Source organism: Lutra lutra, chromosome 2, assembly GCF_902655055.1.
Source record: "Lutra lutra chromosome 2, mLutLut1.2, whole genome shotgun sequence".
Lineage (NCBI taxonomy): Eukaryota > Metazoa > Chordata > Mammalia > Carnivora > Mustelidae > Lutra > Lutra lutra.
In genome coordinates, this window is record NC_062279.1 from 206,240,166 (window position 1) to 206,266,531 (window position 26,366).

The 26,366-nt window shown below is 45.8% G+C and overlaps 2 protein-coding genes across 4 annotated transcripts in view; one reads left to right on the plus strand and one right to left on the minus strand.

Annotated features, from left to right (window-relative positions):
- Positions 1-5,446, plus strand: part of ANXA3 (annexin A3) — a 49,699-nt gene extending 44,253 nt beyond the window's left edge. For all 3 annotated transcript variants that reach the window (XM_047719630.1, XM_047719629.1, XM_047719631.1), the window contains one exon: positions 5,049-5,446. In XM_047719630.1, the coding sequence (XP_047575586.1) occupies positions 5,049-5,108 (60 nt within the window). In that variant the 3' untranslated portion in view covers positions 5,109-5,446. The remainder of the gene's footprint in view (positions 1-5,048) is intronic.
- Positions 5,447-21,477: 16,031 nt separating this feature from the next.
- LOC125094200 (vacuolar-sorting protein SNF8-like) lies at positions 21,478-25,771 on the minus strand. Its single transcript, XM_047719869.1, is given in 5 exon segments — positions 21,478-21,737; positions 25,019-25,138; positions 25,141-25,345; positions 25,395-25,549; positions 25,552-25,771. Coding segments are annotated over 5 exon segments (960 nt in total).
- Between the last annotated feature and the right edge of the window lie 595 nt (positions 25,772-26,366).

Here is a 26,366-nt window from a genome sequence, read left to right on the forward strand (position 1 = left end):
ATGATTGCCCACATTCCACACATATAAAAGATAATTGTATAATTATTTCAATCTTTGCAGAAAAAGCTTTTGAAAAGGATCAATACCTATTTATGATAAAAAAAACATGTCACCAAATTAAGAATAGAAGCAAACCTGGGCGCCTGGGTCGCTCAGTGGGTTAAAGCCTCTGCCTTCAGCTCAGGCCATGATCTCAGGGTCCTGGGATCGAACCCCGCATCGGGCTCTCTGCTCAGTGGGGAGCCTGCTTCCCCCTCTCTCTCTGCCTGCCTCTCTGCCTACTTGTGATCTCTCTCTGTCAAATAAATAAATAAAATATTTTTTAAAAAAAGAATAGAAGCAAACCTCCTTAAATTGATAAAGCTTCCGTACCAACATGTTACAGCAAATGCAGACTTATTATATTCAGTGCAGAAACTTTAGATGCAGTTCCTTTGAAATAGGGACCAGAACAACAATGCTCCCAACATACTAATAAATACTATACTACCACTACTACCAATATACCTTAATACTATCTTACAGAGGACTAAGATCCTAGACAGTACTGGAAAGGAAGAAAAAAAAATGTGTAAAGATTGAAACAGAAGAGTTGAAGCTTTCATTATTTTCAGTAAATACAATCGTCTTTCTAGAAAAATCAACAGGAATTAGGTTATCATCACTAACAAAAATTCAGCAATGTTGCCCAATAAAGATCAACCTGTAAAAATTAATAGTATCTCTTACACTGTATAATCAAAATTAAGATACCATTCAAAATAGAAGTGAAAAACTATAAATTATCCAGGAATTCACTTGACCAAGACTACATAACTCTATGGAGAAGACATTAAGACTGTTACAAACACTGTAACACATGTCAGTGAATGGAGAGATAGTGGATATGCACTTGAGTGATGTGATAGGATATTATAAAGGTGTCAGTTATTCGTCCAAGTAAGCTGTGAATCAAATGGAATTTCAATCAACATTCTAGCTGGGTTTCTTTGAGGAACTTGATTAAGTTACTTTAACATTTATATGAAGGAATGAAGAGTCATGACTAATTGACTGTAAATATAAAGCATAAAGGTAGGGAAAGGGCTCGTTCTACTAAAGACTGACATGGTGCAAAGCAGTTATTAATCGTGTTAAGTGTCATTTTGGAATGAGAACAGACGCATGAATCAATGGAACAGAAGGGAGACCTCAGAGACAACCCCAGTTGTTTGTGGAAGCTCACAGTCTAGGGGGGGCACCACAAATCAGTAGAGGAAGGACAGATTATTTAGTAAAAATGCATTGGGAAACCTGGTTGGCCCTACAGCAAAGAATAAAACTGGATACTACATCAGTGGTAAACTGGAGATGAACTGAAAACCAAACTATAAAAGATAAAATTAGAAAGTTAATCCAAGAAAATGCGAGAATTACCTTTGTGACCCGGAAGCAGGGAAAAAATTTTTAAACAACAAAAGCACAAATCACATTGCAAAAAAAACAAGCAAACGAATATACATTAGTAAGTATAAAATATTAAATAATCTCATTACATTTCAATACTGATGAATTGGATCTTTTTGATGCTTAAATCTCCATGATTTGGGAGCCAGAGTTCCATTTTGTACATCATCTGACCTTTGGTTCTGTCTTCCTCTGCCTTCTGCCCATACTTTGGACATATCTCCATTCACTAACACCTTCCCTAGGTGATGACTGGGGAGAGGAAGGGGAGAGGGAGAAGGCAGGTGAAAAACAAATGTATCTCTTACTATCTAATAGTAAGATATTAATACAAAATTTGGATGAAATTACATTTCTTTGGTAGTTTTCATTGAGCAAAGAAATTAAGTAGCTACTTAATAAATGGTACAATTCCAGGGTCTTTAATGGAAAACATAGTGGCCATCCTCAATTCATAGTCTATGTGGAGATTTGAGGGGAACATAAAACAGAAGATAATATGAGACAGCACACAATGAAATACTAGATTGTGTATAATACAGAGGACACTAACCTATCTATGAATTGAGAGTAAAGACATTTGGGATTAGCTAGGGAATGTTTCTTGGGCAAATGGGTCTTGATCCTGCCTTTCAGGTTTACTAAACTCGTGTTGAGTGCCTCCTATGGGCAGGTGCTATGTTGCTCAGCAGCGACTCAAGTGAATGCTTCAGGAATGTGCATATGGTAAGGAAAGGCGGAAAGAAGTAGTAAGGCTCTTGATCGATTAGGGGGTCTGCCTTGGGGAATGCTGAAAAACAAAATCCAAGTGGTGAGATGAATTTAGTCAAAAGAGAGTTTGGAGATCCCAGAATTTGTGTTTCATTCATTCAGTTAAAAATTTTGCTGAATGCATATTATGTGCCTGGCTCAGAGTTATAGTTACAAGCAAAGGGGAAAAAAAAAAGTTTCCTGCCCTTATGGAACCACAAATGAATGTAAAATTACAACTATGTTAAATGTAAAGGAAAGAGATATTGTGCTGTAAGACTGTATGATAGGAGGATCCCACCTATAAGAAAAGCTTCTATGAGGAAGTTACGATTCAGATCGAAAAAGAACAGACAGGGGTTGTGGGGTCGGAGAGTCAGTAGAGCATACTAACAAAAGGAAAAGGAATTACAGTGGAAAGACCTCATGGTAAGGAAACATGATGAAAAATAAGGCCAGAGGGACCAGATCACCCAGGACCATTTGGGCAGTGTTTAAGGATTTTGTCTTTTGCCCAAAAATACCGGAGAGTTTTCATTTTAAGTGCGTAGTGTCATGATCAGAAGTACATTTTAAAAAAGATCCCTGTAACTACAGGGAATGAATTGGACATAAGAACAGAGATTTGGGGGTGCTGAGTTATTTTATTGGTCATACTGGAGGGGCTGTGACTGGGTAATGCAAAGTACTAATGCAAAGAGAGCAAAGAACAAAGACTCAAAAGACATTTAGGAATTAAAACTTAGAGGACTTGTGCTATCTTGCTGTAAGGAACAAGAAAGAGGAGGGGTCACGGATGACTCCTAGGTTTCTAACTTGGGATCAGATAATGGTGCCATCCTCTGCAAGGTCAGGCTTTAGGTTTTCGTTTTTGTTTTCTTTTTCTTTTTTGAGAGTAAGAAACAAAGTTCATGAGTTTGGTTTTGTACTCGTTGAGTTAGAGATGTCTTCGAAACTATCAGTAGAATTGTTGGGTCAGAATTTCATGGCATGAGATATACTTCCAGAGTCAATTATGTTACTGAGTAGTTGGACATGAATGAAAGCCCCCTATGGAGAAAATCTAGGTTGAGAAGAGAAGAAAGTTTAAAATTGAGATTTAAGCCTTACTCACAATTGATGACTGGATAGCTGAAGATGAGCCTGCAAAAAAGACAAAGGTAAGGATGCTGGAGAGGAAGAAGAAAAAGCCAGCACTACTTACAAGAAAAGTAAGGGCTTGATGGACATGGTGGCCCTTGGACTTGATTCACAAAGCAGTAAGAATGAACACCTTGGAGAATACAGTTGATGAATCTAGAACCAAGGAAACTAGCGACAAGAGATGCAAGCCTAGAGTTGATTTGTCACGGTCAGATGGAAAAAGGAATAACTTAAAAAACACTGCAAAGAAATAATTGGCAGGATGGCTTAAATGTAGAGGACAAAAGATGGGATCAAAGATGGGAGAAGAGAGGATGGCAAGTAGCGCTGTTAAAACTATGCCAACAGAGACAATTAGTTTCTTGAGAGCAATTAATAGGGCCTATTTAGGAAGACATAATTTATATTCAAAGATTCTGAAAATACATTGACTTTTTTCATGATAATAAAGTGTCTAAAATGCCATATAAATAGAAGAGCTATTTTACTAGAAGGCGTAAAGGCATAGAGGTAGAAGAAAGGATGGACTTTGTTTGGCGTCAGCAGTGGATCAGAATTTAGCTAGAGCTCTGTCGAGCTACTTGGATGAATTTTCTTGCCTAACGGATAGAACCACGAGAAATTGTTTGCAGCTTGGTCAGAGATGGCTAACGGGAGCTGTTTTAATACACAGAGTTGGTTTATCAGCGGTTCCGGAGATTATAACATATGGCAGAGCAAGCCTCAGAAAAACCAGCAGAGGAAGAACTACAATCTGTAGAGAACAGGAGAATGTATATTAATGCCTTTTGGATCTCATTATGAAAGCGCTTCCTAACCTCTTCTCTCAATGACCCTTCTTCATTGCTTCCTTGCATTCCTGCTAACTCTCGTATTTATCCCGATGTGAAACTTAAGTGAGAAGAAGTGCTCGCTCTTTGAGATGCCGTGAATAAAATAAGAATAACGTGAGGGTGTTAGGCAGTCTAGATTAAAAGCCAAGTTTTCCCTCTGGTGCTATATAAAACTTTTACCTGTTTTGCACAGCAAATATGGCATCTTTGTACATGAAGCCTCAGTCTCACGTGGTGTCTGTTGTGAACCACGCTGGGTTTTGGCTCGCTTCAGGGAGAGGGACTGAGACGAATCCTCTCTGGGAATGTAGTCTGTTCCAGTTTCCTAAGTCAGGCGAGGCAGCATGGTGTTAAGGCATCAGGCTATCCGGCTTTGAATCCTACCTCTGCTGCTTATTCTCTAAAGGACTTGGAGCAAGTCTCCTAAACTCTGTTTTTCTCATCTCTCATTAAATGGACATATTTAGGGTACCTACCGCATAGAGTTATAAGGGTTATAAGATTAAAGTAGTTAACTCTGCGAAGAGCAAGTGTTTGATATTAATATTATTAAAATTACCAGTTTTAAAAGTTTTTTTTGGGAAGGTAATATTATGTAGTGTTATGTAATTGATGCAATCTTATTTTCTTAAACCCAAATTGAGATTTAATTGCGATGAATGAGGAAGAATTTGAACATTACATATTGTGAAGAAGAGGTTAGGCTGGAAAATAATTACACTCAGGTCTGAAGGATGACGGAATTCCAGGTGGTGCATTTTCCTAAATGAACTGGTCGTGAGTCTCACCCCAGTGAATCCCCTAGAGCCGTGGGATTTGATTCCATTTTGGCCCCTCGTTATTTATGCTACATCTGTCCTCTCCTGTTCCTTACAGTCGGATACTTCTGGAGACTATGAAGTCACACTCTTAAAGATCTGTGGAGGAGACGACTGAGTCAAGAAGCTCGTCTCCGAAGGTCGCTGTGCCCATGATGGGCCTTTCCAACAGCTCTACTCACTCCTTTCTCAGAGTATGAAAAGTATAAGCAAGTGTACACAGCAGACCGTTTTCCTAACTGACATTTCCGTCGTTCCGTAATAACAGCAAATAGTGATTACAGCGGAGCACGTCAGCATCACGTAGTAATTCATACATGAAATTTTTAAATGGTGTGAAGGATCTGCTAATACAACACAAATTATTTTTCTGCCTAGGAAGCGAGAATCTTTGTAGAATTCTAACACACTAAATGTGTAATCAGAGTCAATAAAAGTTGTTGCCTTTGTGAAAGGGAATTTATCTGCTTGTTTTCAGCAAATGCCAACATTTGTGTTGTGTCTGGTCTCCAGCAATCAATGATATTTTAAAACTCATTTTTGTTATAAAAGCTGTTGCTGCTTTATCTATGCCCTTATTAATCACATTTATCTCTAAGAAAAGACTAGAATGAGGTCGTGTGGGATCCCGGCCTGCTCTCTCTAGCTGTGATCGCGCTCCAGGCGTGGTGTCGCGGGAGGAGAGCTCAGCCCTCCAGAACCATCTGCTGAGCCAAGAGTCTACCCACTCCCGTCAGAACGGCAAGCACGAGCTGTAGTCGCTTCATGCTAATTTCTACTTTCCCAGAATGGGTATGTAGAATCGATTCTCTAAGGTTGCTTTTGCTCTAAAATTAGTTTGCATTTTAAAAAAAGCCCTCATGTTATCTTCGCCAGTGACCCAAGACAAAGTGTGTTGACTAACGTGAAACATGTAAGGTAGCACTGACACATTGCAGTTACTGGTCGGGACTGGAGTAGAAATGATGGACATGTGAGCCACAGAAACTGGGAGGTAGGAGTCCAGGCTTTTAACCAATGCATTCCACTGGCAAACATCCCGAGACCTTTCAGAAGGACAGACAAATTATTTCTTGTTCTGGTGTTTCCAAAAATGCATAGAGAAAGAAAAGCACCAGGATTTAGAGTCCGACACATGTGGTTTTGACTTCCTGCCCTACCATTTGCTGGTGCTGTGACCCTGGGAACTACCAAAGTCTGCTCAGCTGAAGCTTTCTCATCTGTAAAATGCTGACAATTCTAGCACCTACCTTTCTCCTAGGGCTTTCTAATGATTAAGTAAGGTAGCACCTTCAAAGCACTTAGCCCTGCGCCTGGACGGGAGAAGTGTTCAATTTCCACGTTTTCATGACTGCCAGACAACATCAAAATGATCACCACAGCATTGCGACCGTTCCTCAACAGGCTTTGGTTCGCCAAGCTCTGTGCTAAGGACGTATTGGATAGACCAAGAAGACCAAGACTCATTTGCTTTTGCCAAAGAACTCAAAATCTATTTTGGGAGAGAGACACATGCATTTAATCACATCATGACATACCGCCTGCATTCAGGGAAATGGTATTGTGCAAGAGAGAAGCCGTACGGAGGCTGGCTCTAATCCAGCCTATCAGAGGTCACGGACTCCACCAGTAAGGACAGAGAAGAGAGGCTCTCCAGGTAGCTCAGAGCACTTGCAAAGTCACAGAGTTAGGAACCAGCACAGCGTGTGCGTGCTTCTACCCAAAGGTTAGTGTGATGGAAGCTCAGAGGAGAAGGTGGGGGTATGGTGACTGGTGACCGGAGGCTAGATCATAAAGGTCTCGTGCTAAAGAGTTTATAAGCGAGGGAGAGTCATGGATGGAAGGAGGATTCCAGGAGGATTTCTTCCTTTTTTTTTTTTTTTTAAGATTTCATTCATTTGTCAGAGAAAGAGAGAGAGCACAAGCAGACAAAGACACAGGCAGAGGCAGAGGGAGAAGCAGGCTCCCCACTGATCAGGGAGCTGATGGGGGACTCGATCCCATGAGCCGAAGGCAGCCACTTAACCGACTGAGCCACCCAGGTCTCCCATTTTTTTTTAAGATTTTAATTTTTTAAGTTTTTTTATTCATTTATTTGAGAAAGAGAGACAGAGCAGAGGGAGAAACAGACTCCCACTGAGCAGGGAGCCTGGTGCAGGGCTAGATCTGAGACTTGGGGATTATGACCTGAGCTGAAGGCAGAAGCTTAACCAACTGAGCCACCCAGGCACCCTTCCAGGAGGATTTCAATCAGGGAAATGATGTCAAATGTTTGCCCAGGGGAGAAAAATGTCTGGGAAAAGAAAGCTAGAGGCAGGAGGCCCCTTGGCAAATTCGTTCTATGATCAAGTCACGAAGGGTCAGCCTAAGTTAGGATAATGGCAAGGGAGAACAAAAATCCACGTACATGCTTCAGAACTAAAATTGGTAGAATATATCAATCAAGGCGGTCAGGTGTCCAGTTTGCCTCATGATTTTGGCTTCAGTGATTTAGGCAGTGAGTGTCTCACCAAGCAATAAGTCATTGCTACTACTCCTTGAGTACTTTCAGGTATCAGGCACCACGTGAAAGAGCGTAGTGTATATGAAGTCATTAATCCTGAAGGAAGTTTACAATGCACCGACTAACTCACAGATACAGGAATGGAACCGGAGAGAAATTAAGTAATTTGCCCACTGGGAGAGCCAGGATTTAAACCCAAAGAGCTAACTCCACTATTTGGCCATAGGCTATATCCTGTCCCAGGTTGCTGTTCTTTGCAGCCCTGCTATGTCGGCTCTTTGAAGGTAGGGACTTTTGTCCGTTGCATTCACTGCACTAGGCCTAATTCTTAGAACGTGCTTGGTACACAAAAACACATGTAATAAATCTCTATTAGATGAATGAACTTCTTTTTCCTCTATGCATTTGAGCTCCGGAAGTGAATTTAAGGTAGTCAGTTAAACCTTTGTAGATATACCTGTCTCCGCTTCCCAGGCTTGGGGAGAGGAAACTAGTACCATTACAGTATAGACAGGCTTGGAAAAAGTTCAGAAATTTTACTGATATACACATTACTTTTTCCGAGCTACCCATCACCGTAGGGAGAAGTATTTTGTGAAGCTGGCCAGGGTATTGGGACTTCTGGAGAAGCAACGAGTTCAAATGCCTGTAGGATCTCCTTTACTTAACATCAAGCTAAACTCCTGAAATGGCAATACCAGATTTTAATCTTGCCCACATTCTCCAATGTTATTGAGAAGTACTCTCTGCCCCCTTTGGATTTTGATATGAACTGTTCTCTTTTCCTCTGGAAAAATGGTTTGCTTCACTAGAGCTCTCCCACATACATTTTTTTCTTCCCTTCCTTCCTTCTTTCTCTGTTTCCTTTGTCCTCCCCTTCCCATTCATTCTTCTCTCTCTTTTTTGATGTCTATAATGTAATAAGCCCTTTGGAAACTACTCTCCCACATGAACACTGAGACTTTTACAACAACTTACTGCCTACCACATGACTGTCCCCTCCCACCCTCCCCGTACCTCCCTACTTGACCTAACTACCATTCCAAATTCCATGTTGATTGTCCCCTTGCTTTCTTTTGATAGAGTTTTCCATTTAATTTTTTTCTTTACTAAGTGAGTCTTGTGTTTATGTAATCTCTGAGACTTACTTTTTTCATTTAATATTATTTTGCTAAATGATAGCCATGTCATTGCCTATCACCTATTTATTTTGACTTCTGTGTATCATTCCATTGTGTATGTCATAAATATAATTTCTGGGAGGCCACAAAGTTGCTCTCAAGGAGGTAGAGAAACATAAATTTCCCTGGCTCCCTACCCCCCTGTGCTTCTTTGAACTATGGTGCCTCACTGTGACCACAGTAGTAGCCTTCATCTTGAGTCAGTAAAGGGCAGAACGTAACTAGGAAGAATGTGAATTTTTCTCTCTAGTGGTACCAATCACCAATTTCCAATGTTGGGGGAACAGGTGGGTTCCAACAAGCAATCTCCAACACCAGCTGGATATCTTACAATTCAACTCACCCTGACGCTATCTGTCTGGATCTAGCATTAGGTCTCAAAGCAAAGGGCTCAGTCCTACAAGATGCACCCCCATCCCCAACTCTGATGTCAACCACAAGTGCAGGTTATCACCTGTGCGTCTGATCAACCAGCTAGAGATCAGAGGTTCCTTGGGTTCGATTAGTTTGCTAGACTGGCCCCCAGAACCCAGGGAACTATTTATTTACAATTACGGGTTTATTATAAAAGTGTATGAAAAAGGATGCCGATGAACATCAAGACGGAGGGAACGTGTATGTCAAGGTCCGTGGGAAGGCGCATGAAACATCCGTGTCATCTCCTGGTGAGCCTCTCTCCCAGCACCTCTGTGTGTCCACCAGCCTAGGAGCTCTCTGGACTACATACTGTCGGAGGCTTTATCACGTAGGCACGGTCATCACTCATTCCCTTGTTAGCCGTTCTCCCCCTCAAGAGAGTGGGAGGCAGGGATGACCATTTTAACATTCTAATCATGGTTTGACCTCACAGCCTTCATCCAGGAGCCATCCAGAACCCGCCCAGAGTCTCCTCCTCATTAGCAAAGATCACATATTAGAAGATGCTCCTGCGGCTCTTATCACTTAGGAAATGACAACAGTTTCAAGAGTTCTGTGCCAGGGACCAGAGTAGAGACCAATATATATATATTTTCTGTTATCTCATACCTTTCCTTTCCCAGGGATTGACTGTGTACTCTGACATAGAAAACGCAACCCACTGAACCATTGTGGATACCAATGCGTGTGTTATACATCCCTAGATTCCTAGCCCACATCCCTATTCAAAGTGGGCGCACAATCTGTTTTCATGACAGTGATGTGTGACGTGGGACAGTAGGCCTTTCCTGCCAGCTGCCTCAGGTTGGTGTCAGGAGCACAGGAAACAGTGATGCGGTTATCCTCCAAGGTACTAAATGCTCTTCACATGGGATGAAGGACTGTAGGACTGAGGTTAGGATAGTCAGTCCTTGTTGTATGAATTGAATCAGCACTTACAATGTGCCGAGCACTGTGCTAGATACTATAGATCTCATGTATTAGTCATTCGTTTATAAATAAATAACTTATTTATTTATGTCTTAAGTAACTTAATTCTCTGTCTTAAGTACTTTGTGCAACAGAGCATGGTTCTATATATCCGTATTATCCCCATTTTACAGATCTGGAAAATGAGGCCCAGAAAGGTTAGGTTGCTGGTCCAAGGCTACGCAGCAGGGAAGCCGAGGTTTAGAATCCAGGCCTGTTGGTGTCTGTGTGTAAGTGAGTAGGAGGAAGGTAAGAACCTGAAGGGAGTGACGATCCCTTGACAGACACTGCAGAGAGGGACGCAGATAACGAGACGTGCAGGGAAAGCTCTCCTGCTGCAACCGTCTCCTCCCATTCTTCTGGCCTCGCATCCGTTGGACCTGCTGGTAGGTGCTAAGTGCATGTTTCTGATGATTCTGATGGAACACGGCCCTCTCAGGATGCAAGGTTGTTGTAAGTGACCCTGCCAAAGACCGACAATGCTTATGTAAGTATTTTAATACTACGGGAGAATGAGAGGGCAGGATAGGGCACAGAGCATTGCCATGGTTCAGTGCATGGGCCCTGGGGTCATGTTCCCTGATGTGTGACTTTAGGGAAGTTACTTTACTTTGCAAACCCACATATTCCTCACTTTAAAATGGGAGTAGGGATAGCTCCTACCTTATAAAGTTATTTTGATACATAAATGAGAAAGCATTTAAAAGGCATTCAGCAGGGGCGCCTAGGTAGCTCAGTGGGTTAAGCCTCTGCCTTTGGCTCAGGTCATGATCTCAGGGTCCTGGGATCGAGCCCCACGTCAGGCTCTCTGTTCAGGCGGGAGCCTGCTTCCTCCTCTCTCTCTCCTGCCTGCCTCTCTGCCTACTTGTGATCTCTCTCTTTCTCTGTTGAATAAATAAATAAAATCTTAAGGCGTTCAGCACAGTTTGTAGCATGTGCTAAGCCCTCAGTAAATGCTCGTGTAGATCATATTACTCTAACCATGCGTCATTCAGAGGCCACGTTTCTTGTTGCCTTCAATTTCCACAAGGTGGCAGGTCGAGTTCAAAGTGGACCCCATGGCTCTGTGTCCCAAAGACAAAACCCAGTTTAATTGCTTCAGAATATCTAGGCCAAATCCGAACTCTTCGGAAACGTCTTCATGGTACTGTCTGTGGGGTATTTGCTCTGGCCGGGGCTCCTTATTGCTGCTGTAAAGTTCTCCTTAATGGAACATATGGATCATTTAATTTAATCCTCTGTTCCTCCTGATTCCCAAGACCATCTGCGTTGACATGAAATGTAGATTAACTTTTCCGCGGGTCACCCGCCTAAGGGAGCACAAGGGAGGCATCTCGGTGCAGGCTAAGTTTAGTCCCCGAGGACTGAGAGGAGGAGAAAATTAGCAAACTGGAGAGAGCCGTGGATGCTGTGAGCAGGGATCTGCTGAAGGCAGGAGACTGGTGTGCCTCATGCTGCAGTGAGGGGGTATCGGGTCTGTTCCTTAGGAGCTACGAGATGACAAATGAAGATAGAGCATAGGACATTCTTCAGCCTATCGATGAGGGCGTACTGAAGGAAGTGTTAAAATCGTGTCATTCAGACTTCCCATATGTGTATCTTCTCCTTTTTCCACTTTCCTAATCTCACATCACACTGACAACCTCTGATTTCCACCATCTGTCTCGGAAGCCGAGGTTTCGGAGTCCGACCCAAGGAGATGCGAGCGCTGGCTCCCTTCTCTGTTAAAGCCTTTGACAAATGCTTAAACCCTCGGCAGCTCCGTGCTGTGCTTGGGAATGACCGCCTCTGCCTTACCTAGTTGCCGTGAGGGCTGAGTGAAGCAGGGCACGGGCAGAGTTTAGCTCAGTCGACAGTAGGTCCAGTCGTCGCACGGAGCTGGACTTGCCCAGCAGATGGGAGGACACGGCGGAGGAGCCCTTGCAGAATCAAGAACGGAGGCGTCTTTCAGTCCCTCGCAGTGATGGTAACTCTGGGACTGGCCTTGGACGTTTCCAAGGGAAATGCCCGCCGACACCAGTGCTCTCGGGTCACATCTGTGTGTTCAGGGATCAGCTGCACACGCTCTGAAGACAGCTTCCCTAGGCTTAGTTCCTGTCCCCCTGTTGTTAACTGCGTGACCCGAGAGGCAGCCAATTCCTGCGCGTTTCCGTGCCTCAGTTTCCTTATCTGTAGAGCCAGGAGGGCCACAGCCCTTATCGTGGGGATTCAGCCGGGTGTGAGGTTGCAGTGAGTCAGTTCGAGCAAAGCTCCGAGCCCGGGGCCTGCCGGCTCCTGCGCACTCGGGAAACGCGAGCCGTTATCCCCTGGCCCGGGCTGGCAGCCCTGCGGCTGCTTGCAGTCCGTCCCCTCGGGGGATCTGCCGTGGTCGTACCGCTAACTCTCCTAGCTCGTAATTAGACAAGAAGATAAAGCAAACCTCTCGGCAATCTCCTGCCCTGTAACCTTGCGTTTTATGAACCACGGAAAGTACCCCAGATCTCTCTTCGCCTCTACCCTGGCAAACTGGCAAACGTAGCTGTTTCCCACGCACTCTCGGTACGTCTCTCGTGGGACTCTTAAAGCAAAGCAAGTACTGGTTGCTTGCGTATAAACTGATTTACTAGTACTGTGTTTCTTCCAGTTTCAACAAACTCAGCGTTATGCCAGTTTTATCTACCAGAAGGTCGGCCCTGCTCTGAGGCCAGAGCTTGCCTGTGTCTGTGGCTTTTACAAAGTCGAAAGTGGGAGAATTTCCCGAGGAGAGGAGGGTTACAAGTGAGGAGTCACATGGGAGGTTCTCGCAGTAAACTGTAATAAGAAATCCCCAACCCCCAAACTCAAGACGCCCAAACTGCACGTTCAGCTGTACGCCTTCTTAAAACACAACCATGTGTTAGGGAACATGGGCCATGAAAACCTACATTAGCCCTCTTTCGGCACAAGCTTTGTGCAACTGGATGTGGCAATAAATAATGGCCCAGAGTGACTTTGCAGAGCTCTGAGCTCACCCTGAAGTAACAATTAATACAATATTAACCTTGGTACAAGGCAAAAGAGACCTTTGAAAAAGGACATTGTGATCAAACCAGCTCCTGCGCAAATGAACTTGCCACCATGAAGTAGGAGGTGGGGAGAACAAAGGTCCCGGGTGGGACGTGGGTGAGAAAGAGCCGAATTCACGTCTCCCCTCAGAGAATCACAGTAAGCTGGGGCGGAGCTGACCTGTATAGGTGCTCTTGGCCACATTCCTAACATGGAGCTTGGAGATTTCCAATGTGGAAGATGTACATTTTTCATTTTGTTTTGTGTTAGAGACCCAAGTCTGCAAAGAAAAACCCAGAGCATGCACTGCAAATTCTGTTTAAACAGGTGTTAACTAATCTCATGTAAAATATCTTCTTTGGTTGCTTTCTGTCAAACCAACTCTTACAGTCCTTTCTTCCTTCAAGTATTTTGACATGGTAACCATGGTCTGGGAACTGTGCTAGGTGATGGGTTATAAAGATGAATAAAGCTACATATATCCTTACTTCAAAGAGCTGATGATCTGGGGCATGAGAAAGGGAGAATAAGGACAGATACCTAGCTAGTTAGCAGAGGCAGGTGGTGGTGGTGGTGATGATGATGGTGATATTGCTGATGGTGGTGATATTGGTGATGATGGTGGTTGTGATGATGGTGGTGGTTGTGGTGATGATGACAGTGGTGATGGTGGTGGTGGGGATGTTGGCGATGATGATGGTGGTGGTTGGGGGGATTTTAGTGGTGGTGGTGGTGGTGGTGGTAGATGGGCTTGAGGATTAGGCAGACTTGGCTGCCCCACTTCACAGCTGTTTGACCTCCAAGAAGATTCACACCTGTTGTTCCTAACTTTCAGAATTAAAGAAAAAGATAATTGTAGAAAATGCAAATTATTATGTGCTCAATGAATACTAATGCCATACATGGCAGTGGTTTTTTTTTTTTTTAAAGATTTTATTTATTTATTTGACAGAGAGAGATCACAAGTAGACGGAGAGGAAGGCAGAGAGAGAGAGAGAGAGAGAGAGGGAAGCAGGCTTCTTGCTGAGCAGAGAGCCCGATGTGGGACTCGATCCCAGGACCCTGAGATCATGACCTGAGCCGAAGGCAGCTGCTTAACCCACTGAGCCACCCAGGCGCCCCATGGCGGTGGTTTTGAGTCTGAAGCCAGTCTAGCTCAGGTTGAAATTCCAGCTCTAAACTTACTGGCTATGAGATCATGGGCAAATTATTTAAGCCTTTTATGCCTCAGTTTCCTTATCTGTGAAATTTTAATAATAGTAATAATTAAACCAGTCACCTAGAATTACACAGATTAAGTGGATCAACGATGTAAGTACTTAGACTGGTCCAGCATATAGGAAGCGCTACAAACATGCTAACTATTCATGATTACCACAGGGAGCTGTGATAGGCTTTGTAATAATGCTATTAAAAATGTTATGGACGGGCGCCTGGGTGGCTCAGTGGGTTAAGCCGCTGCCTTCGGCTCAGGTCATGATCTCAGGGTCCTGGGATCGAGGCCCGCATCGGGCTCTCTGCTCAGCAGGAAGCCTGCTTCCCTCTCTCTCTCTCTCTCTCTGCCTGCCTCTCTGTCTACTTGTGATCTCTCTCTGTCAAATAAATAAATAAAATCTTTAAAAAAATGTTATGGACTACTCCTCACCCTTAAGGTGTACAAAAAGATATAGTGATATAGAGACAGATGGATATGTAAAAGAGATTCTCATATATTTTGCTAAATGGAGAAAAAGAATGTGTTGATAAAGCAGTGAGAAAGAAAACAGAAAGACTGGAAACCAACATATATGACATGAACATTTTATCTCCGAGTTGGTAAGATTACAGGGAACTAATTCTCTTCTTTTTTCCAAATTGTGTTTTGCAAATTTTAAACAGTTTACAAATTATCAGACAGGTTACTGATCTAATAATTTTAAAACATTTCTATATGAAGTATAGGAAAGGTTATTAAAATTCATCTTGAGCTGAAATGAAGGAATGATGGGTTCTGTGGGGAAGGATCCCCTGGGGACAGAAACTTGGAGCCAGGCATTAAAGGAGTTAACCAGTAAGGACTTGGAAGACGTGAAGATCAGTACAGAGATGAGCACAGGCTCCCAAGAACTGCTGTGATTGTGTATTATTTGATTATATCAGAAAATCATGCAGAAGTAATGCATGCGATAATTGAGCTGTTAATTCTCAATGAAGAGGTCACCTCTGGGCCCTGAGTGTCAGAGAGTCCATCCTTAATTCTCACCTGTTTTCCTGTGTCTGAGGTATCTGGTGGAAACTTTGATGTACCTCCCTCTCTCTGATTGAGAAATGTCATGGAACCCTCTTTTGAAGGTGTCTACAGACAGTTCAGTCTTCTTCGTGATGGACCCCACAGAACAGATGCTAATTACATTTTGTACTATGAGAACCACATAGACCTCCCTACCACAGAGTAGAGCCAGTTTAAGATCCATCTTACGTATACTCAAAGCTGGGTCTTTCCTAGGAAGTGGGTGGGAAGGAACAGTGGGGAATGTCCTACTTTTCTGGCTTTCTGTGCTTCCCCTCAGATCTCCATTAGTACTCTAATAAAATGCTAGAATGTGCTACAGGCAGGGCCAACCAGCCCAGGGTCTCTAATGGTTATTCCAGTTCTCTTATGCACCAGCCCACACCATGGTGTGCCACCGTGGAAGGCTGCATTCAATAGCAATGACTGGCAAATGTCTCCAATTTACCCAGACGTGTTTCTGAAGAGGAGACTTGGTAACAGGGAGAAAAGCAGTTTCATTCCTCTCTTTACCTCACGTCTTTCCCTAAACCCTCTGCTTTGCTCTCTGGCTAACTTCAGCAATGTTGACACGACAAAGAGAAGTATTTGCATTGTTTAGTCTGCTTGTAATCATTTCAGTATGGAGACCATCCCTGGCGACCAGGCAACAAACTGTCGGTTCTTGATTTTCTCCTTACTTTTTCTTCTGGGTTTTGGATGTGCGGTTTGGCTGGGCCAGGTGCAGCTAGCAACTTCTTGGGAGGTCCAAGGTTTCCCAGAATTTACAATCTACCCAGAGAAAGCCCCTGTGGGGAAACTCCGCAGGGGCTTTCTCTGGTTCTGTGTTTGAGGACACTGCAGTTGTCCTACTTCTCCTGGGCTGCTCTTGACCTCCTCATTGTGATGACCCTGTCTTCTTTCTTTAGGACAGTCTCCCTGGCCTTCCCCTTCCTAGGCACAAAGAAAAGAGTAAGCTCTGAAGCCACACTCTGGGTTCAAATACCACCTGCTTGCTGTGTAACTTTGGGTAAGTTACTTAGCTACGCTGATCCCCCATTGCCTTCTGCTTATGAGACAAGAGTAGTGAAGTAAGTTGGCTAGAGAAAGACAAATACTGTATGAGCTCACTTATATGTGGAATCTAAAACACCCCTAGCTCATAGATACAAAGAACAAACAGATTAGTATTTGTCAGAGGTGGAGGTTGGGGGACAGGTAGAATGGGAGAGGGTGGTCAAAGGGTACAAACTTCCAGTTATCAGTAAGTCCTGAGGCTGTAATGTACAATATAGTGATGATAGTGAATAATACTGTGTTATGTATTTGAACGTTACTAACAGAGTAGCTCTCAAAAGTTCTCATCACAAGGGGAAAAATAATGTAATTATGTGTGCTGATGCATGTTAACCAGACATAAGGTGATGATTATTTTGTAACACCTACGTATGCCAATCATTATGTTGTCTACCTGAAGCTAATATAATATGTCCTATTATATCTTAATTTTTAAAAAGAGGAGGGTAATAATTTAGTAGTGTCAAAGGCCCAAAGAGGGGGTGCCTGGGTGGCTCAGCCAGTTAAGCCTTTGCCTTCGGTTCAGGTCATGATCTCAGGGTCATGAGATCGAGCCCCACATCGGGCTCTCTGCTCAGCAGGGAGACTGCTTCCTCCTCTCTCTCTGCCTGCCTCTCTGCCTACTTGTGATCTCTGTCAAATAAATAAATAAAATCTTAAAAAAAAAAAAAAAAAGCCCAAAGAGGGACTGGTTAGATCTGTTTTTGGAAGATCAGAAGAATTAAATGAGGTAACAAAAGTTACCTAAGAGCACCTACTACAACATTTGAAATACAGTAGAGTGGAAACTATTTATACCTTTCCCCAATTTCCCATTCTCTTTTGCTATAACAAGTACAAGATCTTTTTTGTTTCAAAGGATTTACTCTGAGTAATGGTGGCGAGACCAGTAAAGGACTGCATAGGAACCAAGGGGAACTTTCTCAGCTTAACAAATGTCAGCATGTTCTCGATTCCTCACGGAGATGGAGAACTCCGTTTCCCCTGAACGTTGGCTTTAAGACCTCACGTTCTCTTCTCACAAACAGCCCCGGAGATCCGGCGGGTGTTGCCTGCACCAGCCCTTCCCGGCGTCCCGGCTCGGTGATAATGCACGGTTTTCTTTACCGTCCCCGTGAGTCACGTGTATATAGTATTTCATCTTGTCCCCACAACTCCCTGAGATGGGTAACCTTACGTCCATTTACTAGTTAGGAAACGGAGGCTCAGAAAGGTTAAGTGCCCCCTGGAGCACACACAGCTAGATTGTTCTGGGGTCCCAACGCTGGCCGAGTAGCCATGGCTCCCCAGTTTGTGTGCTTGATTCTCACTGTGGCGCCTTGAAGCAAGAGGGGCACCAGTCGCAAAGCTCTTTATTTTCCAAGGGGAGAAGCGTCAGAAACTCCCCTTCCCACGAACCCTCCGGCTTCACGCCCCGAGCAGCCGCGACATGCACCTGACAGCCGTGAACGCCCGAGTCAAGGTGAGCCCCTCCACGTGCGCGTGTCCGGAGCCGCAAGTCATCCGGCTCAGGGCTTCAGAGCTCCCGGGTGTGCGAAGGCAGGGCACGGGTGGGGAAGCGCGGTGGGAACACCGACCCAGCTTCCCTCTGGCACCCAGCTTCCCTGCAACCGGTCGGGCTCCCTTTCCCCGCGGCGCGTGCACCGCAGCGCTCGGCCCATTCAGAGAGGAGGAGCTGGCAGCTTCTCAAGGTCAGGTCACCGGCCAGTGCCGCGTGAGCTGAAGCGCTGTGCAGACGTGCGGGCAACTATCCCGAGGGTCAGTGGGTCTCGGGCCAGAGCCGTGGGGGAGTCCACAGTTTCTGGAGTGGGACGAGAGCAGGCGTCCAGAGAGGAAGCCCAGGGAACAAGGAGATCACGCAGAGCTCTGAAGGAGAAGCAGCTGTCACCCTTTGTCCCTTAACGCCAACAGCCAGGACATCCGTACTGAGACGGTGGTGAATGAACAACACGTATGGATGGCCGGCTGGGGACTCGGCGCCATGCTGCTTGCCCTACAGGGGCCCTTAGGTACAGGGGATTTGGAAAGACCTCATGTATCCTAACTCTTCTAACAACTAGCTTTGAGAAATTGGGGAAAATCACTCAGTCTCTCAGAGTATCTATTTCATCTGTAAAATTGGAATAATAGTATCTATGTCATTCATTGAGCCCATAAAGGTTCATTGAAGACGTATTGTGTGCTAAGCATTATTTGAAAAGCCAAATATATATGAGTAAATGAGAATAAATCAGCATCCCACGAGAAAAATAAGTTCTGGTGACGACGATGGTTGCCAAGAGCCAGTCTTGAGAGTTCTCCCTGCAGGAGAAGAATGTGCAACTATGGATGATAACAGATGCTGACTAAGTCTACTGTGGTGACCTGTACTTACCACATTGTATTATACACCTTAAACTCACGCAATGTTATAGTGCATATATTTATCAATTACATGTATATTAGTTACATCTCAATCAAGTTGACAGAAAATTTTAAAAAAATGAAATAAATCCGCATCTATTTTTGTGGAACCCACAGCTGGTGAATGCAGGCAAATGTGAGAAATTACGTAAAATGGGTTGGATCTGGCATTTACCATTTCATGTCTTCCGCACGGCAATCCCATGAAGAGTCTGCCCTTTCTGATCAACGTTATCTACCCTTGTTAATGTTGAAAATATGTCTAGGCAGAACCAAACTAAGAAAAAAATTACTGAGTACTAGATTCACCTTAATTGCACATGGTAAGTGGCCCTAATTAACTGATGCTTCTGTACAATTAAAGTCCGTTTGAGAATGTGGTGTATTTCATATTCAGAATTAGACTATGTCTTTCATCGACTCATGCCTTCTGTGGGGGAGTATTTGTGGTCCATCATTGTACTCTTAGCATCTAGCCCAGTGCACGGCCCCTATTAGGTGATCAATATAGAGTTGTTAATAATACTGAGTACTTATTACATTTTTACCAGGAATTACTTATTCTGGAGATGGCACTGTATCTGATTTTTTTTCTCAGGAATTGTGTGAGGGTCTCTGGAGGAAAACAGTAAATTCTGCTGTAGGAGCTTTGGAAGGCTTCATGGATAGACATGGAGGTGGTGAACAGTGGCGGAAGGTAGTCTTAGATGAAGAGGGTCACCCCACAGCTCCAAAATAACCCTTCTGACCCTGCTTCTACTCCGAACCCCTCTCTTCTTACTCCGGGATCTTGCTTATAATGGTGGATATTCTTCCAAGACTCTGTCCTTGGTTTTCTTCTATACTAGAAAATGCGTGAATGTTAGAGTCTTTAAATCACAGTTCCAGAACTTACTAGCTGGGTAATTTTGGGAAGTTACTCAACTTTTTTGTCTTTCTTCCTTTCTTTCCTTCCCTTCTCCCTTTCCTTCTCTCTTTCTTTCTTTCTTCTTCTTTTTTAAAAAGGTTTTATTTATTTGACAGAGAGAGAGACGGCGAGAGAGGGAACACAAGCAGGGCGAGTGGGAGAGGGAGAAGCAGGATTCCCAGGGAGCCCAATGTGGGGCTCGATCCCAGAACCCTGGGATCACGACCTGAGCCCAAGGCAGACACTTAACAACTGAGCCACCTGGGTGTCCCTCTTTCTCTCTCTCTCTCTTTCTTTCCTCTTTCTCTTTCTCTCTCTCCCTCCCTCCCTTCCTTTCTTTCTTTCTTTCTCCCCTTCTTTCCTAAGCAAACTCTACCCCCAGTGTGGGGCTCGAACTCATGACCACAAGATCAAGAGCTGCACACTCTACCAGCACCCCCAAGGGTACTTCATCTTAACTTCTATATGTTAAATTATGTAAAAGTGAGACCATGACAACTTACCTGGTCAAGAGGATACACAAAACAGTGTCCCCGTGAGTCCCTAGTGCGCTGGATGAAGGGACGGGGAACCAGGAACAGGGCGGGACCGGGTGCGGTACAGCGGCGGGGTGGGAAATAGCAGAATGGCTCTGGTGCCGCAGCCCACCCCGTGGCCGAGCCCCGCCGCGAGCTGTGGCTGCTCCGCGTGCCCGAGGCCGCCTGCCGCAGCCCTTATCCGGCGGTCGGGGTTGCCTGGGCCACGCTAGGGCAGGATGAAGGGACGCGCCTGTGGGCCAAGGCGCCCGGGAGAGCCCCCGACGCGGAGAGCGGGAGGTAGTGGTTGACGCGGCCTCTCGGCCTCCAGGGACTCGGAGCCCCCGCGGCCCACGGTCCTACGCCGCCGCCCGCGCTCCCCGCCGCCCGCTCCGGCCTCGGGTCGCGTCCGCGCTCACCTTCCCGAGCCGCCGGGGCCCGCGTCCGCCTCTGGGGTCCGTGTCTGGGGGACCCGCCGGGACTAGTCCGATCGCTCTGGGGGGCACAGCTGGCGAGACGCGGGGGACGAAGGGGCGGCTGCTGCGCGCGGCAGCGACCGGGACGGCCGGGTCCCCGCGCGGGCGGGCGAGGGAGAAGCACGAGCCGCGGTGCCGCTGCCCCGGAGCGCGGGGCGGGACAGGAGCCTCGTCCCCAGTCCCCAGAACGAGCTTCCTCCCCGAACAGTGTCGCTTGGGAACACAAGACGGAAAGAATGAGGGGCGGACTAGGACCCGGAGCCGTGAGGACGAGAAGCCCGAGCAATTGTCATCTGCCCAGTGTCCAGCCCCGCGTCCCGGGGCTTCCCGTCTGTTTCCGGGGGTCTCGGGAGGTCACGTCTGGGACACGGGGGCTCGCAAGGGGCCGGTCGTTCCAGCGAGACAGGAGCAGGACAGGCAAACAGTCGGTGGACGAAGTAGGATAGATGGTGTGACGCGGGGCAGCTGCCAGGGAAGCTGCAGACAGACGTCCTGGGATGGGCAGGGGCAGGAGGGGACAGGCCCTGCCTGGGATGGGCAGGGGGCAGGAGGGGACAGGCCCTGCCTGGGATGGGCAGGGGGCAGGAGGGGACAGGCTCTCCTGCGAGTGGGACAGGAACCCGAGAAGCAGACCTGCTCCGTGAGCCCTGAGTGCGGTTCTGCGGACGCCGGTGGGCCAGAGAAGGAGCTCCGGAGTCCAGGAAACGCGCCTGGTGTCAAGGAATCTGAAAGGTTGACATGGATTTTGAGGTCACCGAAGGTGATGGTCAGGAACTGGGGACAGATGAAGGGGCATGAGTCAGCTGCGTCTTCGGAAGTGCGAACAGATCTGCGAGTCCCCGCGCTGAGAAGGGCGCGGGCTTTGTGTGACCAGAGGAGAGCGAGGAGGGCGGCGGGAGGGTGAGAAATCCCCGGGGAGAGGAAGGCAAGCGGCGCTGCACCTCACCCACCAATCCAAGGGAGTGGGACAGGGCAAGCCCTTTGTGCTGGAGGAACCCGGAGAACCGTGATTTCGGAGGCGAGCATGCTTCAGGCCAGGGAAGGAGGAAAGAGATGAAGAATGGATTCCTGGGGCACCTGGTGGCTCAGTGGGTTGAGCCTCTGCCTTCAGCTCAGGTCACCGTCTCAGGGTCCTGGGATCGAGCCCTGCATCGGGCTCTCTGCTCAGCGGGGAGCCTGCTTCCTCCTCTCTCTCTGCCTGCCTCTCTGCCTACTTGTGATCTGTCTGTCAAATAAATAAATAAAATCTTTAAAAAAAGAAAGAAGAAAGAAAGAAATCGGGACGCGACAAACACACCACTTCAGCTGCAGTCTAGGGGGCCGAATGCCATCAGGGCGGATTTACCCGTTAGACCCAGTAGTCAGTGTCTAGGGCCTGCAAGACTTTTAGGAGCCCATAAAAATACTTAAACTTCTTTTAAAACCAGAAGAAATAAAGAACATTTAGGCTGAATTAAATGTTTTCATATATAATAATATACTCCTATTTGCCCACAGTACAATCCTGGGATACAGATTTATTATTTTCTTAACAAGGAAGGACCACATTGAGGCAGGAGTGCCCAGGGCAAACGAAAGTCCTAACACAGCTCTGAAACCCTTGGCTGCAGCTGCCTTTGTAACTGCCTTTGGGCCCTGGTGGCACTGGTGGCTCTGGTGACCGGACGCTGGGATGTACCTCAGAAAAGCCCGCTGGATCGCAGAGATGGGGAAAGAAGCTCAAAGCCTCACTGTGACCCGAGGGCCGCGAGTGCACTCATCAGGGGAGGTCATGTCACATCTCAAATCTAGCTCCAGAGGAGTCCGCAGCAGGTAGCTCTTAGATTTCCAGTCTCTGGTATCAGAAGACACACGCGAGGGAGGTTGGAATGGGCACCGGGTACCTGTTCCCCCACACCCACCACACCTGAGTCAGTTAGCAGGCGTACAACAGGGCTTCCCCCTATAGCAAAGGAAGGACAGAAGTCCCTGAGATAAAATAAGTTAAACTTTGCTGAAAATGAAAGAAACGCAGCTCTACTCTCCAAGGAACAACTTCCATGTCTGGCCAGTAGTGACGGTGAGTCTTGGGTTCTGATCCCACTCAAATCTGAGCAGATGTTACCATTAGACTGAACCAGCGGATTTCCCCCTACCCAATGTCAATAGCAAAGGAGCCACAGATAAGGGGGTGCGGGGATTTATACTCAAGTAAACAGAACATTTCAGCTTCTTTTGTTATTTTTCCTTTCCTTGGACCTCATTTTCTACCACTCTTCACTTTGCTCATGGTGGTCTAGCAACACAGGATTCCTTGCTGCTCCTAAAACATGTCAAACACTCCCACCTCAGGGCCTTTGCACTTGCTATTCCTAGGTAGGAAATAGCCTGATTTACTGTCTCACCTCCTCTCGGTCTCTCTTCAAATGGCCATCTTATAAACAAGGGCCATCGCGAGTGTTCCCTCTGCTCTGCTTTCCTGTGTAGCACTTGTCACCTTCTGACACGCTTTCTCTGTACGTATTCATTTGATTGTGATGCATCTTCACCTCCAGAAAGTTAGCTCTATGATGACTAGGATGTTGGTGTATTTATTGCTCCACCTTTAGCACCTCTTATAGTGCTCAACGTTTATTAAGTGCTCAAAAGTATTTGTGAGTGAGTGAGTGAATGGAGAATATTGACATTAAGGCTCTCCTTTTCTTCCAGCTCAATTCATTTTAGCTACCGTGATCATCTTCAAAGTTCTTTGAAGATCCTCATTTTGTATTTAGATCAGAATTGAAACTGACAAGAATTACAATCAACAGGTTCTCTGTTTTAGTACCCAAGTTTATAGCTGGACGCTTTCTTGGCAGTTATGCGATCCTCCATTTTATGTATGAGGGAGACCCAAGACAATGGGCTTGCTGAGGGCTGCCTGGGCCAAAGTTTAGCTCCCCTAACTCAGAGCCCAGAGTATTTTCTGCGGTACACCATCCTGACTACTCTTTTAGGATTCCTATTTTCGTGCATATTCTAAGAATCATTGTGGAAAAAAATAACACGGGCAATCCTCCCTTTTATTTTTGTTGATCTTAGAAAATGACATGGCTCCACATGTTTGGTCATATATGGTTTAGGTATTAGTATCCTGTATTATGCACGCCTCAAAGGGATTGGCTTGTATCCATTCTTCAGCCCCTACTCCCTTTAAAAGATATGATCTCTTGAGAAATAGTCCAATCTCACAATGTGTTATTCAAAGTACTAAAAATAGAAAAAAAAAAAAAATAAAAGTCCTAAAAATGCTCATTATGAAAAAGTTTTATCAAATCCTTACCATTCATTATGTTCCTATCATCTATTGGCAATATGACATACAACTAGGCAATGTTAGCTCCCTTAAAGTTTGAAACATTCATCACTTTGGCAAATAAAAAGTAGTTTCTAGAGTCACCAACCAAGGCATAGCTAAATTCATCTTGTCCTGGGAGATACCAAACACTGAATTTTTAAAAGAAAATCTAAAAACACCTTGTGCTGAAACTATTATTGCCAACTAAATGGTTCTGTATACTAGATTCTTCTGACCTTAAAAGAATTCCTATAGTATTTCCCCTTGTCCTTGGGTCTGTGAAGCTGGCAATCAGAAAAGCAAGTCATTAATTAGGCTCCACTTCTGGACAGGTGTATTTCTTCGCAAATAGATGGTACCTGGAGAGTCTATCCTAAGATTGGAAAGACTTGCAGCAAGTTTTTCTTGGAACAGATTCGCAGTGACATTTGAAAGAAAGGCGGAAGGTGCAGACATAAATAGCTAGAGGGCATTTCAGCTGTGGTAAGACCATCGAGAGCATCCAACCTCACTGGGGAGATTTCTGGAAGGCCGACCAGCTGGCAGTGTAAGAGGGATTAAGTCTGACCAAGGGGTGAGAGGAGGTGTCCTCTCATCACTAACCCGAAGAAGAATGGCACCAAATAAAGCTCTTTGGAGACAGGGAACAGGTAACTAAATTCTAGTAAAGTGACTTCTTGCTTGTTTTCTTGGGGGGAGGGGCGTTGTTTGGGGGTTTGGGAGCCAGATCTATTGTTACAGACAATGCCATTCTGCAGGAAATAGCTGTAACCGCACTTTCTTCCTCTCCCTGTCAAGACTGTATGGGAAGACAATTGAATGAGAATTCTTTATTGTAGGATATGTTGTTTGTTTATTTTTCTTTAAAAAAAAAAAAAAAAAAAACAAAGCTGTTAGGGCTTATTCATAGACAGCTAGTCTGTCTTCTCCCTGCCCGCTACCATGTCCCCTTCTACACCCCCAGGTTCAGGGCAGGGCTTCTCTGGCCTCACCAGTAATGGCCTGGGAGGAGGGGTCTGCCAAGAGAGCTGGCAGCCCGTGGCGAGCCTCCCGAGGGGCCCGAGGGGCCAGCCCGGCCGGCCCTTCCTTCGGCAGGTGCCCCAGCGCGTGACCTCCCGCCTGAGACGGGCTTTGATGCCCCCGACAGTCACGTAGCCGTCCCTCTGCGGGGCGGGGCGGGGCACTGAGCTCAGCTGGCGCCCACCGAAGGCAGGGGCACCTGCGCCAGTGCCAGGTGCCTCTAGTTTCTTCATGGCCCTGATCAAACGGTCGTGGCTGACATCCTGGGCGAATCGGCCCCTTCCCTTGGACGCGTCTTGCTGTACTACAGAGTGAACAGAGTGTACCTCTGAGTGTAGTGTACACTACAGAGTGTACCTCCAGAGTGAACAGACCTCCCTTCCTGGGCGTCGGGGCCACACATGCTTCCATCTTCTGGATCCCCAGGTCGCAACGGAAAGCTCGCTCACCCCCCATCGCAGACCAAAATCCTCTTCCGGAGGGGAGCCGATCCACGCCAAGGGGACACATGTGTCCAGGAGCTGCACCGGGAACTCAGGTTCCTTCCGGATCTCCTGCTTGTGCTTACTGGCAAATCCCTCCAGGTTGGTCTTGGACATGCCCAACTGCGTGGACATCTGGGCCAGCTGGGCCTCGGCCAAGAGAGTTCCTCGATCCTTATACTTGGCCTCTACAAACTTCTTGGCAATGGGTCCGGCTCCCACCCCACAGCAATGCAAGCCCATACTGGGCCCGCGGGTCTCCCCAAAATTATAGGATATTTTAGTTAAGAACTTTCTGAATGGTAAAGACAGAATCCTACTCAAACTGACTTATTCAAGAGAAGGAATCTATCAGGTGATGTAGCTAAAAATCCAGGGGTCATGTGGGCTCTAGAGTCAAGGTTCAGAAGGTATTGTTAGGATATGGTTTTTCTTTATCTCTCAGCTCTGCTTCCCACTTGAAGTAAATGAGTGCAGAAGCTCCAACTTTATATTGTCTCAGGTTCAAGCCTATTGAGAATGAGTGTTCTATCCCAAAGCCTTAGCAAAGAGGTCATGGAATCTTAAAACCTGTTATGGGCCATGTGTCATCCCTTTACCCAAACTCGAGCCTAGAGAATATTGGGCTCTCGTTGGCCAAATTACCTCTGGGTTGGGGATGAGAAAATCACTAGAACCACTGGCTTGAGAATGAGGCTAGAGTTCCTAACTAAAAGGGAGTGTTATGAAGAATGCTTACAGCCCCAATAATCAGAAATGTCCACAAAATAGGCAAAAATCATAAGTTTACTCATATTCAAATTTACTACATTGATTACTGTGACTTTCGACACATTCT